Below are 19,539 nucleotides of genomic sequence, written 5' to 3' on the forward strand. Positions count from 1 at the left end.
GTATTGAATTTGTTACATATATCCTATTCCAGGTACTTGAAATTCTAAAATTCCAGTTTGGAAATCTTCAAATTTTCAAAACGTTATATGATTAATTTAGGAAACATTTTTATGGAATCTACAAATCAAGTTCAAATGATTCTATGGCCGTTCCAAAGCTAACAACATACTATATGATTAATAGTCTTTATAAGATAGATATCCTTTAGTGATATATAGACTATTACCATTTTGATCTGCAGGAAAAAAAAAGTTGATAAATAGCTTAAAATTTAGACTATTTCACAATAAACACCAGGCAGTATGCAGGTTACAAAGAAGGCGACCACCCCATTATTTATTTGCAGTTACTGTTTTGAGGTTTATCTGGTAAAATCATTGAACTCCTTTCTGGTACTCGGGCTCACAGAATTCTCCTCCAAGATCATCACAAGCCTCTCCTATGAACACCCTGAAATATTCATCAAGTATCATATCTATATTATTATTAATGGAAATAAATGAAATGAAAGTGCAAAATTCAAGATCATCATCATCTTACGTCTTGGGACTGTTGTACTCCAAGTATTCTCTGTCAACCTGCTCTGAACCTGTCTTACCCTTATTGCTTTGTGTTTGATCTGGCTTTAGCTTCACTTCAGGGAACATCTCAACATCACAGGCTTCTCCTCCAAGTGTATCGCATGCCTCAGCTGGAAATACTCTGCAACAACAACAACAAAAAGCAAGTCGATGCAGGACACAGATGATCACCCTGGTTAACAAAAAAACCGGTTGAGTCAATGTAAAGTTATACTTACGATGCCGTGGAGCTGTAATCAACTGTTGAGTTATCCTGTCCAACAGGTGTTGCTTTGAAACCTCTTGGAGTCTGCAATTTTAGCATGGATTTACATGGCGGAAACAAGGGTTTTGTAACTATGGAGAGAGGTGAAGGTGCCAAGCTCAAGGCTGCCTGCATTTTTTGGTACGGGATCGTGTGTGACGCTGCAAGTACGAAAATGAAGTGTAAAAACCAGCTGAATTTATTAATGACATATGAATAGTAGATAAGGTTGATGGGAAGATATTTTAAAAATGGAGTGGATAAGGTGAACATTATCTAGTTTGAGGTGGTGGTGTCTCTAGAGTTCTCCAATCAGCTCATTTGCTTAGATTTTCTTTTACTATAAAAACGCCCAAGTATTTTGTCATTGATTAGTGAAAACAACCCCAGCTTAGAACTCGACAGATAGCAACTTATGCATCAAATTCAAACCCGTTTAAGCAGGAAAATTTGATGGCTCCCGGTTGTTCGTGTAGATTTAAACCTTCAAAAATGGGTTAAGGGGTTAGCCCAACACTGACCCTCGGCTCAAAATCTTTGCTGATCTTAGCTTGTGGACTGGTTTGTTGTCTGCAATTGAGGTTTTAAGAACAGAATAATTCTTTCCATTTTATTTACTTGTAGTCTTGTAAGTTTCATTTAGAATCACCATCATCACTACAACTAGTGGAGTTGAACTGACTCTAATGCTCGGTCTAGTTTCCTCCTCTTCAGCTTTTCTCTTGCTTTGCTCTGCTTCTGCAAAATTATATTATACTCGATTAAAGATAAAATATTCGTATCCGATACATATTTAAATAATAAAGATATCATCTCCCGAAAATACAAAAGAATAATATAGAATCAAAGAACGAATAAATAACATCAAAATTAGATGAACTGGGAAATGCATATAATAAAATTTTCTTGAACTATTCATATCCGGCACTCAAATATAAGAATTTAACTTCCAAAAATCACCCAAATACATAAAATAAAATAAAACTTATAAAAGCTGACCATACAAATGTCAAATACATACCCATATCCTTTTTAAATTTAAAAATTTAGGTTCATTTGTGGCTAAATTAGCATAATATGCTAATTTTTTAAATTAGGCGTTTGAGCCGTTTTAAACTTTAATTAGGGAAATAGATCGTTCTTAGGAGAGAGAAAGTGAAAGCACATCCAGTTGGGCTCGCTTTCTGCACAGATGATAGGAATTAGGGTTTTTTATTTTTGTAAGGTTAGGGTTTTTTGGGGTTTTTGGTTTTTTGGGTATTTTGAAAGTGTTCAGGGTTTTCGACTGAAACGGCGGAAGTTCTTAGGTAGCTTTGAGGGGTTGGGGATGTGATAACGTGCCTCAGCACACATACATTTCATATGTCATGGCGGGATAGGATCATCACCTGAGAAACCCACCGTGAGAAAATCCGATTTTAGGGTAATAATGCTTGATACGACCAGGGGTGGAAGTCTAGGTGGAGGTCCCAATCGGAGGTCGTGATGCGGTCACGGGTTCAAGTATAACTGGGGTCTCGATGACAGTTATTACGCAGTCAGGAGGTCAAGCATTTTGGATACCGCAAATGATGCCTTATAAATACCATACATAAGATTAAGACCATAATCACACAAAAAAAACTCTGGAGATTTCCATTATAATCAACGTGATTTTTTTCTCTATTTCCAAGCACCTGGTATCTTTAACCTTTCATTTTTGTCCGAAGGATGACACCAAGGTGGACACAAAAGAGCTCTTAGGTGGAGAGCGAATGTTCTGATAGAGTAGAGGTCAAACTCGGGTCGGTGCGACAACGGTTGTAGTTATTAATGGGTTATTTAATAACAACAATCGTCGTCACCTCGAAAGGAGCATCACATTTGCTGTACTGCAAAAACCGCTCCCCAAGTCCTCTTGCATCCATCACGGTGCTAGCCTTTAAATAAGAAGGAATGTTTAGGTATCGGCTGTCTGAAAACGGAGAAAAAATTACGCCAATTATAACGGGAAGCCCTAGAGTTTTTTCATATGATTATGCCATCAGGCTTCTGTATGGTATTTTTAAGGCAATATTTTTGGGTATCCGAAAAGTTTGATCTCGTTGTCGCGTAATGACCGTCAACTAACTCCCCTGTTATACCCTGATCTATGACCACATAACGGCTATTGATTGATACCTCTATGTCGACTTCCACCCTTGACCATAGAAAGCAAAATCAACCTATAACTGACTTCCTTAGGATAGGCTTCGGAGACAATGATCCCATCTCGACATGATATATGAAATGTGTGCGGCTCGAAGCGATATCGCATCACCAACGACTCAAGAATACCTCGAACATAAACCAAATAATTTTAGTGACCGAAATTTTTAAAACTGAGAAATGGTTTATAATGGAGAAATGGAGATGATTGGGGAGAAATTATATGATTGAGGGATGATAAAGCTTGGTGTGTGTGAGCCCTTTTATAGCCGTAAGGAAGTGTCTGTTTGCAAAGAAAAACCTTGAAAGCATGCTACAGGAGTGATGAACATATTCTAAACGTGTTTAAAGCGTCCGAATTATTTGAAATATCAGGCTTTTCACCCCGGGGAATAGAAAATTTGTTAGAGAAAGCTCACCCAATTGGATGAGCTTTCTCTAACAAATTTCCTTTCTTTTAAGAGTGAAAGTACTTTTTCAAATACCTGTAAAGCTTGTTATGCAGCGCAAAATCTCTCAGGAGCACATGTGTGATGAAATTATATGACTTTTGAACGCTTTCTAAAAATTATTTGCACATTACAATATGCAACAAATGTATGCATTCGCAAACGAAATTCAAAGCACGTATTCTCTTTCTCCCTACATAATTCTCTTATAAAAGAGGCGTAATTTTCATAACATAGACACGTATCAAGTTAATATCAAACAAAAGAACATTATGTTGTGAGAGTTGTGTGTACTCCTTTGGATAACTTTCCACTTATTTTTTTGCGTTTATTCATCCAATTCGTGATCGATACTGAAATGAGTCGACTAGTGAAATCAATTATATACTACAACGGTAAATATGTAATACAGAGGTTGGGGTGGTGTTTGTAGGAGCAAAGTCCGTGGAGTTTGCATTCAATAGTATCATTCAAATGCGTGAGCTACAAACCAAAATTAGGAGGAAAATCGAAAGATCGACCTAAGGAAAAATTATGAGGTTGCAATGCAGATTTCTTGCTTCCATTGACCCCTACAAGTATGAGCTATTCGATGTGATTAGTGAAATGTATCTTAAGACGATCATATTATCGCACATCTCAAGCGAAAATGTTGTTATTGAGTTATACGTTAAGTTCACCAATGCTGATGGATCAACCTAAGGAAAAATTATGAGGTTGCAATGCAGATTTCTTGCTTCCATTGACCCCTACAAGTATGAGCTATTCGATGTGATTAGTGAAATGTATCTTAAGACGATCATATTATCGCACATCTCAAGCGAAAATGTTGTTATTGAGTTATACGTTAAGTTCACCAATGCTGATGGATCGACCCATCTTCGACTACCGTTGCAACGAATATAGGTACCGAAGCTGAAGCAAAAAGTCTTCGATGATGCGATATCGCTCCGAGCCACACACATTTCATATATTATGTCGAGATGAGATCATTGCCTCTGAAGCCTATCCTAAGAAAATCAGTTATGGGTTGATTTTCCTTTCTACGATCAAGGGTGGAAGTCGACGTGGAGGTCTCAATTGACAATTGTTATGCGGTCATGGATCAGAGTATAACGAATGAGTCAAATGACGGTTATTACGCGGCAATAAGCTCAAACTTTTCGGATACCCGAAAATGTTGCCCTAAAAATACCATACAGAAGTCTGAAGGCATAATCATACGAAAAAACTCTAGGGCTTCCCTTTATAATTGGCATAAATTTTTTTCTCTATTTCCAAACAGTTGATACCTTTAACCTTCCTTCTTATTCAAAAACCAGCACCGTGATGGACGCAAAGGGACTCTCGGGCAGTGAACAGTTGTTGCGGTGCAGTAAAGTTGATGCTTCTTTTGGTGTGACAACGGTTGTCGTTATTAAACAACCCATTAATAACTACAGCCACTGCCGCGTGGACCCAAGTTTGACCTTTACTGTGCTGGAATATCCGCTCTCCACCTGAGAGTCATTTTGTGTCCACTTCGGTGTCAACCTTCGGACAAGAATGAAAGGTTAAAGATACCAGTTGCTTGAAAATAGAGAAAAAAATTACGTTGATTACAATGGAAATCCCCAGAGTTTTTCCGTATGATTATGACCAATTTTATGTATGGTATTTATAAGGCATCATTTGCGGGTATCCAAAATGCTTGACCTCTTGACCACGTAACAACTGTCACCTAGGCCTCAGTTATAGTCGAACCCGTGACCGCATCAGGGCCGCCGAGTGGGACCTTCACCTAGACTTTCACCCCTAATCGTATCAAGCAATATTACCCTGAAACAAATTTCCCCACGATGGGCTCTTCAGGTGATGGTCCTATCTCGTCATGACATATGAAATATATATGTGCTGAAGCCCGTTATCACATTCTCGACCTCTCAAAACTATCTAAGAATTTCCATTGTTTCAATCAAAAACCCTAAACACTTTTAAAATATGCTAAACCCTAAAAAATCTAAAACTCCAAAAAAACCCTAACCCTAAAAAAAACCCCTAACTGCTGTATGCTCTTTCACTTTCTCTCCTTAAAAACAGCAAAAGAAATTTAGTACATTCTGGGATGAACTATTTATTGTTAAAATATTTATATTTTATTGATAAAATATTTATTACTAGATATTTATAAATTATAACTATATTTCTATGATTAAAATAAAACATTTTAATAAAAATATTAAGAATATTATTTAAAAGTTAAAATATTATTAATATTAAATTTTATAATTAAAATAAAATTGTAATATCAAACTATTTTGTTAAAATAATAAATTATATTAATTATTTATTAAAATTATTATATATAAATATGCATTTTAATAATATAAAAATATTTAAAAATTAAAATATAAAGAAATTATTATAAATATAATAATATTTAACTTGATTTAAATTAATTTTTATATAAAAATCACGTTAAAGACAAGTTTTTCTAAATTTAGTTTATGCTTTTTAAAACAGAATTTTTTTTGAAAAAAAAGACATTTTCTATTGACTTCAACTATTTTTACAAAACAAACCAGTAAATATTTTTTTGCAAAACAAATTGAAAAGGTTATTTGATACTTGCACATCAATTATGCTTTTAAAAGCACCGTCAACAACAATTAATTAATTGCTCTAAATTATGCAAATTAAAGCTTTGCTTCTTTTCTTTAAAGAAATTACTTTTACAAAAGCTATAAGGCAAGCCACATTGTTGGCCTAATATTCTTTTAAGAAACTTTTTAATCTTGGAAAAGAAGGGCAGTGTACAGATGTGCATTCTGCAAGGACTAGGATATATATATATATATATATATCCATATATGTATGTATGTGTGTGTAAGTAATATATAAAACACAGCTGTAAGGGGATACATCTTGACTGTGTGATTTGCCTCACCATCCCATCCCATCCCATCCCATCCCTTATATCTGTTAAAAGTAAATATATCAGTCATCCAATTGAAGCATGCAGGTGCATGTGCATGACCTCCCTGTGCATTCTTTTGCCTTTTTTCAAGCTCCCTGTGCATGATATTACCCTTTTGAATGATTTCCCTAACTATTTCCACACTCATCTAATCTCTAGTCTAATCCAATGCCAGCTATCATCCCCTCCAAAAGTCCAAACCATAAAGTATTATTACAGATAAAATATGAATCATTTAGAAGCTGAAAGCATAGATAAAGTTTATTTTAACTTTATTTTCCCCTACTTAAACTGCTGTCGCCATGCAAATCTGTCAACTAGAGTTCTCATCACTGCAAAGAAAAGTCAATATCCTACCTAACCTACAAACCCTTTCGTTGTACTTTTCCCCAACATGCTATTCAACCATATGCTTGAAATTCAAAATGAAGACAAAACTCGAAAGAGTTCTTTGTTAACTACAAGTTCAATTCCTTAGCAGGATGATGAACAAGTTGATTAGTTGAGTACTAGACCATACTGTTTACTTAGGAAACATTTTCAACCAACAATAGATATGGGGTCTTTGTGATGAAAAGCTGAATCTCAATCCTATCCTCTAAAAACCCATGAAAAAAACTACTATAACATGTTGATTGATATAGCAAAAGCATCCGTGATTTTCGAAAAGGTTTTCCCAACAAAAAGACAACTGAGAAAACCCCACCACGATTAGTTGTTTAAGAACACAATAATGAAGATGTCTCCCATGGTTATCAGATCAAATAGTCAATGCATGTACCAGAAATTTCTTTGCATACTATGCTGCAAGCCAAGTTTGTGATGGAAAAATAATCACTAAGACTTGAACAGAACACAAGGAACCAATGCTGCACAAAGAGCAACGTGTTTGGTCCTTGACAAATTGCAAAAAGGTTAGAGTGAAAGTAACTTATAGACCAAAAATATCCAATTCCTAGAATATGCAAAGGCTTGAACATATATATCAAGTATCAACATACTTACATTTCCATTAGAAACTATGCAGCTGGGTTAACATGGTTACAAGCTCATCACTGGAAGGCCTATCATCAGGCGAATCCGATAGGCAGACAACAGCAATTCTCACTGCCATCAGCATCTCATCTTCCTCTACTTCTTCCCCAAGAATACTTTTATCTAAAGCTTCGTGTGCTTCCCCTGCCTGCTGTAAATGTCGGAGCCACTGTCCTAAACTCCCTCCACTCACTGCTTCCCGGAAAAATGAATCAGTGGGATATCTGCCAGTCAACAAGACACCCAATATCATCCCAAAGCTAAAGATATCACTCTTATCTGTATACCTGTTGGAATTGAAATTATCCATCTTTGTTAGAACCAGCATGAGGTTTAATCCAATATGTGTCATTAGAAATAGTATCAGTAATTAATGCAGGTAACAAAACATTGAAGCACATTGAAGCGTGGTAATAATAGAAAACCAATAGCATTGTCCAATCCTAATTGGGATATCTTGCTTCCATTTTACTGCAACATGTTTGCCAGAAAAAACAAAAGAGCACTGGTTCCAGGAGAAGACTAGAAAACCATAAGACCTATGAATGAGACCAATATATCTCTTTTCTCAGTTGTTTAAAATTTAGTCCCAAAGTGAAAAATCATCTGCAGTGAACTCCGGGTTATTAATAAAGCCTAAAGATACTATTACCAGATGCCTGTTAAATATAATCCTTATAGAAGAAAAGATGCAGTAAGCTTTAATTAATGGCGGAATACTTTTGAGTACCTGCAGTTCTGTAAACACTCAGGAGCACAGTAGCCAGAAGTTGCCCTATCTATATTAGGCATGAGCTTAGCCAATCCACAATCAGCCAACCTTGGTTCAAATTCAGCATCTAACATCACATTTGTGGGCTTCAAGTTGTAGTGCAAAATCTGAGGGACGCAAGTGAAGTGAAGATATTGAAGACCCTTAATCACCCCAACAGCAATCCTAAGCCTAACATCCCATCTAAGTTCCAGGTGATTTTCCCTAACTCCATTCATTGCATCCTCAAGGCTCCCCATGGGCATATAATCATAAACCAAAGAAAACCTATCAGATTCACGAACATAAGCTCTTAAACTCCTCAAATGCCTGTGCCTCAAACTAGCAAGAACCTCCAGTTCTTGTTGTATCCTCCTCTTCACCGACTTGCTCTGCATCTCCGGGGAACCACTGTCAAAGGGTTCAAGCACTTTGACTGCAACAGTGAGCCCGTTATCAAGAACCGTCTTATAGTACTTCCCGTTGGAGCTTGAACCTAGCAACTGGTTTTCATTTGCAAGGGCTGATTGGAGAGTCTTGGAAGATATTTTGGGAGAAAATATAACAGGACCTTTAAGGAATGGGGTTTGATTGATGTACTGAACAGCAATTTTGATCAATAAAGCAAAAAGAATAGCTCCAATCAATCCAGTTAAAATTCCCAGCACAATGCTGAGAATTACCCTTTTGAACCCAATCTTGAATTCTTGAGGCTTAGTAGCTGAAGAAGGCTGAGAAGACAGTTGTCTAATGAGTCTTTCTTTGCACTCTACAGGTGTTTGGTGCAAGCAAAGAAGTAGCAGCAAGAGTAAAGCCACAGTGACTATGCAACCGCTCATTTTCGCCATGGAAGCAAAAAAAAAAAAAGCAGAGAATATGACACAAATGCACATACAAGGACGGTTCTTGTTGCTTATCTTAAAGCTTCAGAGCCACCACCATAACCCAGTATACAAAACCCCATAATAATGCTCCACGTTTCTTCAGCATCTTACAAGAACAGGACGGAACTCAAAGGAACTTAAATTTACTTACCCTGCACTAATACCAAAGAAAAAAGCTTCAATTTTTCTAATTCAAAAACTGGGGGACTCTCTTTAGTGTCCAACTTTTTTGGACGAAAATGACAAGAAAACCCTCCAGAGGACTTAAAATTTGGCGAGCAAATCTTATAAAGAAAGACGCAAAGAATAAATTCGTCACTGCGTTTTTATTTTTGTTCCTTCACCTGAAACTCCAAACGAATCGAATCTTCAAATTTCAAACAAAAATTTTCTTTTCAAAAAAAATATGCTCCCAACTTAAGCAACAGATAAGATAACAAGAGATGTCTCTCACATTTGACAGAGTATAACTTTCAGATATTGAATTTTACAGGGAAAAAAATGAAAACCCAGATTTTAATTTCCCTCTGAAAACATAGCTACAAAGCTTTTCTTTTTCTAATTCCCAGTGACAAAGTAAGCAAGCTTTCGTTCTCTTTTTTTTTTGTTTTTTCGATTTTGTTGATCAATGATTGTTAGGTTTCAAAACATCATAAGAAAACAATCAAGCACTATCTGTTTCCATTCATGAATAGTATAATTGTAAACAAAATCTGTGTGAGAAAAAAAACACCTTTTGGTTTTGTTTGTTTTCACTGTAATACTAAATTAGGGGGCAAGGTTTGGCATTGCCTTCGCGCCTTAGAGAAAGAAAGAGCAGAGGCAAAGCGTGGGGGTGGGGACGGGTGCCACGCAGGCGGAAGCATCGGTATCACGAGGCTAAAACAAAAGCAAGACATCGAAGTGTGTGAGTGAGTGAGGGACAAAGTACAAGGGAGGATCGTGAGCGTTGGTTGGGTTGGGAGATTAGCTGGCAGGCAATGGATCAGTGGCTTTAGCAGTGGCTGGGAATTTGTGCATTATGGTTTGCTTTTTCTTTTTTCTTTTTTCTTTTTACAGTTTTTTTTTTCTTATGGAATGTAATATTGTTTTTAGCTTAATTTCACATTTGGCCCATGAACTTGTCACCTCCTTTAAAATTGGTACTTATGGTCACGGCGGGTCCTGGCGCGCCACCCTTAAAATGTTAAATTTTATATTATTTTAAATGAGTATATGGTAAATTACACTTTAAATCCCGATAATTATAAAATTTCAATTTAGTCCTTTAAAATTTTAAAAAGACAAGTTATCAAAATGATAAAATAAAATACAATCAACCCTTTCAATAACATTTACATTTGTCTGCTAAAATTTTGAATGTAATAGAGAGGTGGTTATTATTCACCTATAACAATATTTGAGATTTAGATCATTTTCTATTTTTTTATAAATTTTCAAATTAAAGAACTATAATATATTAATAATATTATAATCAAACCTTTGTAAGTTTGAAGCCCTAGATACACTTTAACCCGTGACCGTACAATCAACGTCAACTGGGACCTTAAATTGCAATGCAATCCCAACTTCTCAGGTGACAACTCCATCCTTAAATGACAGATGAAATTTGTAGGTCATTGCGCTCCACGACATCATTGTAAATTCAAATATACCTTAAAACTATAACAATATATATCTCAATCAGAGACAAAAGTAAATTTGTAAACTTCTATTTCCAGTTGCAAAAAAAAAAAACAACAACAAAGTGAAAACGCGCCTTGTAAGATGTGTTTATATTTCCCCCTCCCCTAAAAACTCGTCCTATAAGACGTGTTTTCATTTCTCTCTCCAAAAATAATGTATCCGTTAAATATAAAGAAAAGCAACCTATTTACTTAAATATTAAAAAAAACTTCCACATATTTCATTAATTTACCTTTATTATTGAGTGAGATTTAGATAAATTACAATTATAATTTTATTTATTAAAAATTATTTTTATTTAATAAAATATAACTTAAATATTTTATTGCAATAATTTCTTAACCAAATTTTATTATCTTTATTTCACTTAGGAATAGAACTAATTTACTAACATTTGAGACAAGATAATTTATAGAAAACTATTTAGTAAATAGTGCACTTCATACTTTATGATTGTTATCGGTATAGAAGGTAAAAGTAGAACATAAAAAATTAATCTATAATAAACTTAGCTATTATAATTGTCGAAACCGTTTTTTGAAAACAAAAATTTAGTTGTTGACTTTAAGAAAACAAAGCTGGAGTCGCCACCGATCCTTTATTAAGGTGTGATCAACCCACCTTAAAAATAATTTTGGTCTGCATAAATTGGAGAAAACAGGTTCGGGAGTCAGTTACGCACGAGGAAAGATTAGCACCCTCGTAACGCCAAAATTGGTACCAAATTGATTTTTAATGCCTTGGTGTCGAAAATTTGAAAAGATTTTAAAAGAAAACTTTTTATTTCATGAATGAATCAAAATAGTAAGACATTCTTATTTCAAAGAAATAAAACACCACACCCAGTGAGTTAGGGCACAATGTTTTTAAATCTTCAAAATACCCGAATATTACCTTTTCCTTTTAAAAATTCTTATCTCGAGGAGTCAAAATATCAGGACCAGTAAGTTAGGACCCAACATTCTTGAACTCCCAAGAATAAGCTTTTATTTAAAATTTGCGAATTTAATGCAAAATAAATACTTGGTTTTCTAAATTCATCGAAAAATAATCGCAATCCAAGAAGTTAGGATACGATCTTTCTCGAGAACCATGAGTACCAAATAGTTTGCAAATTTATAAAATATGATGATTTTAAAATAAAATTTTGAAAAAACCAAAATATATGTTTTTGAAAGTGTGATAAATGTTAATGCATAACATGAAATCATTATTTTAATTTAAATCATATGCATATATATATATTTACAAAATAGAAAAATAAAATGTATAAGTATATATACATAGGTAAATCGTGAAAATTTGCATACGTATATATTCAAATACATATATATATGTAAATATATTTGTAAATAAAATGAAAATGATATAAAACATACGTATATATATATTTATAAAAGTAAAAAAAATTGAAACCAAGGTATAGAAGTATATATATGTATACAAAAGTGAGGAAATAAAATATACTATGTATAAAATATGTACCAAAATACGTGAACTATATACAAAACAATATATATTACATAAAAACCGAGGCATGCATATGGATATACAAATAATAAAATGAAAATAAAAATAATAACAAATAATAATAATACAATGTTAAATAATATAAAAGAAATAAAAAAAACCGATTAAGGATCAAATTGAAAACTAAACAGAATTTAAGGGCCGCATTTAAAAATAGAAAACATGAGAAAGGATGAAATTGAAATGCGCGTCACAAAAGGAGGACCCAAAGGGAAATATGCCCATTCGGATCCAACGGTGCCGTTTCAACGAAATCTGCGAACCTGGTCCATGGACCGAATTGAAACAGGCGCGAAATCTGGTGGCAAAATTGAAAAAGCATGAAGTACTGCATTAAAATCAGAATAAAATAGGAAGGACTAATTGCGTAAATATCCCATTCTGCCAGAACGCGCGGATCCTCCCCTCCGGGTCGGGTCACCGCACGGGTCTGGCCATCAAAACGGCGCCGTTTTATCTTTATTATTAAAACCGAAAAAATTCCTAAAAAACTATTTCATTTCATTTTTCTAAAAAAATTTACAAGGGGGGAAACCTCTGCTAGGTTTTCAACCCCCCAGCCCTCCATGCCGCCACCGCCGCCGGTCTAGGCCGATCCACGACCTCAGTCGCCCTAGTCTCCGATCGCGACGGAGATGGCCACCGTTCGACAACTACGACGAAGAAAATGGTAAAATCCCTCCTCTTTTCTTTATATTTTACGCAAAAGTTAAAAAACAAAACAAATAATCTAAAAAAACCCGAACAGAATAGGAAGAAAAAAACCTTTATTCAAAAAAATTTTCTCTTTCAATTCCTTTTCTCTGTGATTTTTTTATCCCCCCTTTACAGATTACAAAATGGCCTTTTATAGGCCGAATAAGAGAAAGAAAATAAATCAAAAAAGAAGAAAAAATATTGCTTGCTGTTTGTTTTTCTTTGGACTCCTTGAGTCCGTTTTTGCAGGTGTGTTGCGAAGAGCACGGCGCGTATGGGGAGTCGGTCTCCGAGTCTTGCGGCGATTGGCCTCCTGCTGGAAGCGTTAGGTGCGACGTGGGGCTGCTGGGGCTTGCGGCGACGACAGAGAAGCCCTTAGGGTTTCTGCTATTTTTTTGTGGGCTAGGTTTAGTTGGTTGAGTCTATTGGGTTTGGGCTCAGGCACTATTGGGCTTGTACAGTTGCCCATCTTTGCTCGTTGTCGTGTAACAGGAACAGAGCAAAGAATAAAAAGTCCAATTGTGCCCGGTCTTACTGAGCCTCAACTTCTTTAATGCTTCTCTTCTTTCAAGTAGCCTCATTTCTTCCTACTGCATCTTCAAAGGTATAGGAACTAGTGCTTCAATCTACTCCACTGTAATGTCGGGGAGATAACATTTACGTTGTAGCTTCTCAAAAGAACAAAATTCACTATCTTTGATCTGCTCCACTGCAACTTCAGGGAGATAAGACTTATAATTTCAACTTGTTCTGCTACAACTTAAAAATAAATCTGATGTGATCTGCTCTACTGCAACTTCAGAGAGATGAGATCTGCGGTTTTAATCCACTCCATTGCAACTTCAAGGAGATAGGAAAAGTTGGCTTCAATGTACTCCACTGTAATATCAGGGAGGTAAAATCTGCCATCTTCGATCTGTTTCACCACCAGTATGGGAAGACAAGATCTGGTATCTTTGATCTACTTCACGCCAGTACATGAAGACAATATCCGCTTTCTTCGATCTGCTTCACCACCAGTATGGGAAGGCAAGATTTGTTATCTTTGAATCTACTCCATGCCAGTACATGAAGACAAGATCTGTTTTCTTCAATCTACTTCGCCACCAGTATGGGAAGGCAAGATCTGTTATCTTTGATCTACTTCACGCCAATACATGAAGACAAGATCTGTTTTCTTCTTCGATCTATTTCGCCACCAGTATGGAAAGACAAGATCTGCTATCTTCGATCTACTTCACGCCAGTATATGAAGACAAGATCTGCTTTCTTTGATCTGCTTCGCCACCAGTATGGGAAGACAAGATCTGGTATCTCTGATCTACTTCATGCCAGTACATGAAGACAAGACCTGCTTTTTTTAATCTGCTTCGCCACTAGTATGGGAAGGCAAGATCTGTTATCTTTGATCCACTTCACGCTAGTACATGAAGACAAGATCTGCTTTCTTTAATCTACTTCGCCACCAGTATGGGAAGACAAGATCTGTTATCTTTGATCTACTTCACGCCAGTACATGAAGACAAGATCCACTTTCTTCGATCTGTTTCGCCACCAGTATGGGAAGACAAGATCTGTTATCTTTGATCTACTTCACGCCAGTACATGAAGACAAGATCTGCTTTCTTCGATCTGTTTCGCCACCAGTATGAGAAGACAAGATCTGTTATCTTTGATCTACTTCACGCTAGTCTATGAAGACAAGATCTGTTTTCTTCGATCTGTTTCGCCACCAGTATGGGAAGACAAGATCTGTTATCTTTGATCTACTTCACGCCAGTACATGAAGACAAGATCCGCTTTCTTCGATCTGTTTCGCCACCAGTATGGGAAGACAAGATCTGTTATCTTTATCTACTTCACGCCAGTACATGAAGACAAGATCTGCTTTCTTCGATCTGTTTTGCCACCAGTATGAGAAGACAAGATCTATTATCTTTGATCTACTTCACGCCAGTCTATAAAGACAAGATCTGCTTTCTTCGATCTGTTTCGCCACCAGTATGGGAAGACAAGATCTGTTATCTTTGATCTACTTCATGCCAGTACATGAAGACAAGATCTACTTTTTTTTAACCTGCTCCACTATTGCTCAGGGAGATAAGGCTTATGATTTCACCGATCTGCTCTCTGTGGAACATGACCTGTATAATTCATTTTATGAACCTAATTATGCCTAGTGATTAAGATGTCATGAACAGAATGAATCAAATGCTCCTAACTAGACATGTATGAATGACATTTGAATGAATGCAAAATGTCATTTTCGAGAATGATTCCTCCTTGTCACTTAGGTTATCATTACTCAAAGTTTATTTAAAGTTTTATTGCCAATGTGCTATGGCTCATTTTTGCTCAACTAGCGAACCCAATAAGCATTTGACCAGATTGCCTCCTACTGTAAACCTCCAAGTTTGATCTGCTGGGATGTACAATTTGTACCATCTTTCTCCCGTTGTAACCCAAAAGAAAAAAGATTTGACATTTTCTCAATCCTCTACTATCACGATTCAAGGATACAGGATGTGACGCTCTTTGGTCTTTTACCATTCACTGGGCGTCATACCAAATGCCAATGCACAAATGAAAAATTTTCTTCTCCAAGAATAACTTCTTCTCATTATTTGGTGAACATCGCTTACCCCGTTATCGAAGCCTTATCACCAACACGACCTCGTCATCTTGTTCAGTCAATGTTTTTTACAACAAAATGTGAAGGGATAGTCTTAATTTAGACACTCCCTCTTAGATATTCAACCTTTAAGCTCAATATATTCTAAATAATAGCCCTGTTTCAGGTTACTTTATTATTTAGAAACTTCTAAAGTAATATGCAAAACTTCTCTTGTGAAAGTTTTATTAGTCTATTAATTATTATTCTAATGCAACATGCTTGCAAAAAGATCATGGATAAGAATAGAGTTGGCTCTGAGCATAGCTCGAAATGAATAAATTGTCAAGGGTAACAAAGATGGATAATAAAGAAATTGATTTAGGAATACGTATCTTGGAAATGAATGAAGTGTTCCAAGAATAACAAAAATAGTATAAGGATTAGGTGCCCCAGATATCGTAGCTTGAACTTTGCTGTACAGAATTTCTGAAGACCATTCTGAGTTTAACATGTGTTTAGGAGATCTATAGTACTTTGTCGATGCCCCAAAATGTCGCCTACCCTTTCCTGTTGATTCAGGTATAGCAAGACCACTGCATGCCCATATTGATCAATATTTGAGCTACTCCGATAATCTCATGCCACATTTTGATCAATATTTGAGCCGCCCTTTTCGGGTTTTTAACTCAAATCTCCTTTGGTCTAAGGCGCCCTTTGCGGGCTTTCACCTTAGCCTCTCCATTTTACTTTTCCATTTTTCAGTTTTCATTTTCACTTTTTCATTTTTCATCTCGTCATTTTTTCGACTTAAAGTGCCCTTTGTGGGTTTTTACCTTGGTCATCTCATTCTTTAAGCGGAGTATTTCCTGACTGAATCTGAGTTTACAGGACTTTGCAGGTTTATCATCCATCTCCTTCAAAATCAAAGCTCCTTTGGAAAAGACCTTCTCTATAACATAAGGTTCTTCCCAATTTGGCATCCGTTATATTTTTTGTAGAGTGAGGATCTTCCTCAGCATTAGGTCGCCATCGTGGAATTCTCTGGGACAAGCCTTTTGCTGTAGGCTCGCATCATTCATTTCTTGGTATATCTGACCCTAATGAATAGTTTCTAGCCTTTTTCTTCAACTAAGTTCAACTAACCGTATCGGGATTGGATCTTCATCCTACTTCAGCTCAGCCAAAACTCGAAGAGAAAAAATTTCAACTTCAATAAAAAAATGGGATAAACTGGAAAGAATGGCATTGCCCCGGTAGAGTTTTCATTGCACCATTCATGATATTCACCTTGAACATACTGCAAATTTCTAGTATCGTGCTGTTGTTCAGATTGTAATAACAGCACTTAAACCGGGCACATCCTGGTATGACCATGCGAAGATATCTTTGAATGCTTGAAGTAACCCAACAACGTCTTGCTTTGTTTTTTGGTCATGCATATTCCTTCAAGGTCACAGTCTCTATTGTCTCATTTGTTTCTCTTATTGCATTACCATCCTCAACAAGTCCGGAGATAAGCTACAATTTATGACATCTTCAAAGTCATGAGATCTCTCTAAACACATGTCTCACTCAAAAGGCGATTTTGAGTCTGTAGCAGCGTCACTCATGTCATTGATATCCAAGGACATATTGTAGGTGCTAAAGGATATACAAAGAACAATATGAATGAATGGTTTGGCAGAAAAAATCCAAAAGAATGGAAAAAAAATCGTAAAGAATGAAAGAACATTTGCTCAAAGATGATTGCAATAATGTATTTCATTAAAATAATAATGTTTAGACGTGAGCCTATCTTACAAAGAAATTCTTATTGCTTCTAGGCTAAAAGCAACAAGTGTGTTCTGAACATTACTCTAGCAGACTCTAAATACATCAGGGGTTTCCTCTACAGTTTCATTATTTAGAACACCTCTAAGGCGAATATCTAGTAAGGACCCTTTTAATTGTGTCTGCATGTATGACATCGATGTGAAAATTTCTCACCACTTCTTCATACATTGCAGTCCCCCCATCCTCAATCATGACTGGGTAGTAAATTTTCTGCACTAGACGAGTCACCAAACTTGACAATACCCATGTTGATAAGTCTTTCAACTTGCTTCTTGAAGGCAGTACAATTCTCAATCGAGTGTCCCGTAATTCCCGCATGGTATTCACATTGTACGTTCGCATCATACCATTCAGGATATGGAGGTTGTAAAGGCTTCACATGAAAAGGGGAAACAACATGTGCATCAAACAAATTTTGATACAGTTCCTTATACGGTACTGGGATTGGTGTAAACTGGAACTTTTCAGTCTTTATACCGGAATCTTGCCCCGATGAATTCTGTTGATTACCAACCACCTTTCTTGGCTGACTCACAGTAACTGATTTAGAGTAACCTGTGTTGTTCACCTCATTTTCTCTTCTCCTTGGGACTGACCTCTTGTTACTCTCCTCTGCATCAATTTTCCCGCTCCTTATGGCACTTTCAATCATCTCGCCATTCATGACTATGTCAGGAAAGCTTTTTGTGGCACTTCCTAACATATGTGTGATGAACGGGGCTTTCAATGTATCTATAAAAAGCATCGTCATTTCTTTCTCTAAGAGTGGTGGTTGAACTTGGACTGCGACTTCCCTCCATCTTTGTGCGTACTGCCTAAAGCTTTCGCTCGGCTTCTTCTCCATGTTTTGAAGGGTAATTCTATCAGGAGTCATGTCTGTCACATGACTATACTGTTTCATGAATGCTTGTGCCAAGTCCCTCCGTGAACCAATTGTGGTACGACTCAGCTGATTGTACCACTTAGATGCTGCCCCTGCTAGGCTATCTTGGAAACAGTGTATTGATAGTTGGTCATTGTTAACGTATCCAGCCATTCGCCTGCAGAACATGGTGATATGAGCCTCTGGGCAAGTCGTCCCATTGTACTTCTCGAATTCCGGCATCTTAAACTTATAAGGGAGTACCAAATCAGGAACTAGGCTCAGCTCTTTAGCGTCAATCCCACAACAGCTTTTAGTGACTTCCATCGCCCTGAATTTCTCCTCGAGCCATTTGCACCTTTCCTCTAGCTGCTTTGGCAACTCTTCCTTTATTCTTTCTTTTTCAGCCACTTCATCAAAGTCAGGAATGACACAGTTAACAGGGTAGTTTTCGGGGTTAGAGCCCAATCTAGCTTGAAAGTTCGAAGCACTGGCCTGAGACTGCTGAGGCCTGATTGTGACAGTGGGTTTGTGCGGATATTCAGCTTGAGTTCGAACATGTAGAGGAGTAAAGCCTGGAGGATAGAGTGGTTCATCGACATCAGCCATGGGACCCTTTCCCTTATCACCTCCTCTAGTCAACAGTTTGGTTAGCTTCACCATCACATCATCTTGGGATTCTCGCATTTTCTCAGATATATCCTATTGCATCTTATCTAACCGCTCCTGTACCTGTAGCTGAAGTCGGTCTTGCATCTCCTTCTAACACTGTTTGAGTTTTTCCAATCTCTGATCCATGTCCTTAATCTTTGCTCGAGTACCGTAACGATGTTTGGTTGGTTGGTTGGTTTCCAAGTTAACTGAGCAATGATTTTAGTTAATTAGGATCATTTAACTATGTTTAATGCATATGATGTAATGCAATGCAAATGCATGAAATGAATGCGAAAAGAGACGTTGATTCATGTTCAAATTTTTTACTAGAAAACTTTACTAGAAAACAAATCTCTTTACATAAAGCGGACATATATATACGGCTTTACCCTCATACTCCAAGTGAAGACATCGACCCTTCAGATATTAAGATACATCTCACGAATTTGATCTCTTTTTTGTTTGATCTAGGTCGTAAATCATTGCTTATTCACGTTCATTAGCTTCTTTATAAGATTGGGACCTTTGATGACTTTTGAATAAACTTTGACAATTTGGATCCTCAAGTCATGCAGC

The 19,539-nt window shown here is 36.5% G+C and overlaps 2 protein-coding genes across 3 annotated transcripts; both read right to left on the reverse strand.

The window, feature by feature from the left end:
- Window positions 1-237: 237 nt before the first annotated feature.
- Window positions 238-1,025, reverse strand: LOC105780100 (light-regulated protein, chloroplastic). Its single transcript, XM_012604221.2, has 3 exons — window positions 801-1,025; window positions 542-703; window positions 238-451 (listed from the first exon to the last, which is right to left on the reverse strand). Exons 1-3 carry the CDS (start codon window positions 959-961, stop codon window positions 376-378), a joined length of 399 nt encoding a protein of 132 aa, XP_012459675.1. The 5' UTR covers window positions 962-1,025; the 3' UTR covers window positions 238-375.
- Window positions 1,026-4,582: 3,557 nt separating this feature from the next.
- Window positions 4,583-9,915, reverse strand: LOC105780098 (inactive leucine-rich repeat receptor-like protein kinase CORYNE). 2 transcript variants are annotated; one of them, XM_012604219.2, is made up of 3 exons: window positions 8,184-9,899; window positions 7,424-7,740; window positions 4,583-4,995 (listed from the first exon to the last, which is right to left on the reverse strand). In XM_012604219.2, the coding sequence occupies exons 1-2, from the start codon at window positions 9,095-9,097 to the stop codon at window positions 7,431-7,433; spliced, it is 1,224 nt and encodes a 407-aa protein (XP_012459673.2). In that variant the 5' UTR covers window positions 9,098-9,899; the 3' UTR covers window positions 4,583-4,995; window positions 7,424-7,430. The 2 variants fall into 2 exon arrangements, with proteins under 2 accessions (XP_012459673.2, XP_052485271.1); XM_052629311.1 differs by lacking the exon at window positions 4,583-4,995 and having other exon boundaries at window positions 7,197-7,677; window positions 8,184-9,915.
- Window positions 9,916-19,539: the final 9,624 nt, after the last annotated feature.

This window comes from Gossypium raimondii, chromosome 4, assembly GCF_025698545.1.
Source record: "Gossypium raimondii isolate GPD5lz chromosome 4, ASM2569854v1, whole genome shotgun sequence".
In the NCBI taxonomy this organism is placed as follows: domain Eukaryota; kingdom Viridiplantae; phylum Streptophyta; class Magnoliopsida; order Malvales; family Malvaceae; genus Gossypium; species Gossypium raimondii.

Bases quoted from the DNA above. Each gene is read 5' to 3' on its own strand.
- LOC105780100 (XM_012604221.2), bottom strand. From the start codon at position 961: ATGCAGGCAGCCTTGAGCTTGGCACCTTCACCTCTCTCCATAGTTACA. The intron at 704-800 runs GTAAGTATAACT...TTGTTGTTGCAG, and splicing joins GATTACAGCTCCACGGCATC to AGTATTTCCAGCTGAGGCAT. The intron at 452-541 runs GTAAGATGATGA...TGAATATTTCAG, and splicing joins GAGTACAACAGTCCCAAGAC to GGTGTTCATAGGAGAGGCTT.
- LOC105780098 (XM_012604219.2), bottom strand. From the start codon at position 9,097: ATGTGCATTTGTGTCATATTCTCTGCTTTTTTTTTTTTTGCTTCCATG. The intron at 7,741-8,183 runs GTACTCAAAAGT...CAATTCCAACAG, and splicing joins GAGTGTTTACAGAACTGCAG to GTATACAGATAAGAGTGATA.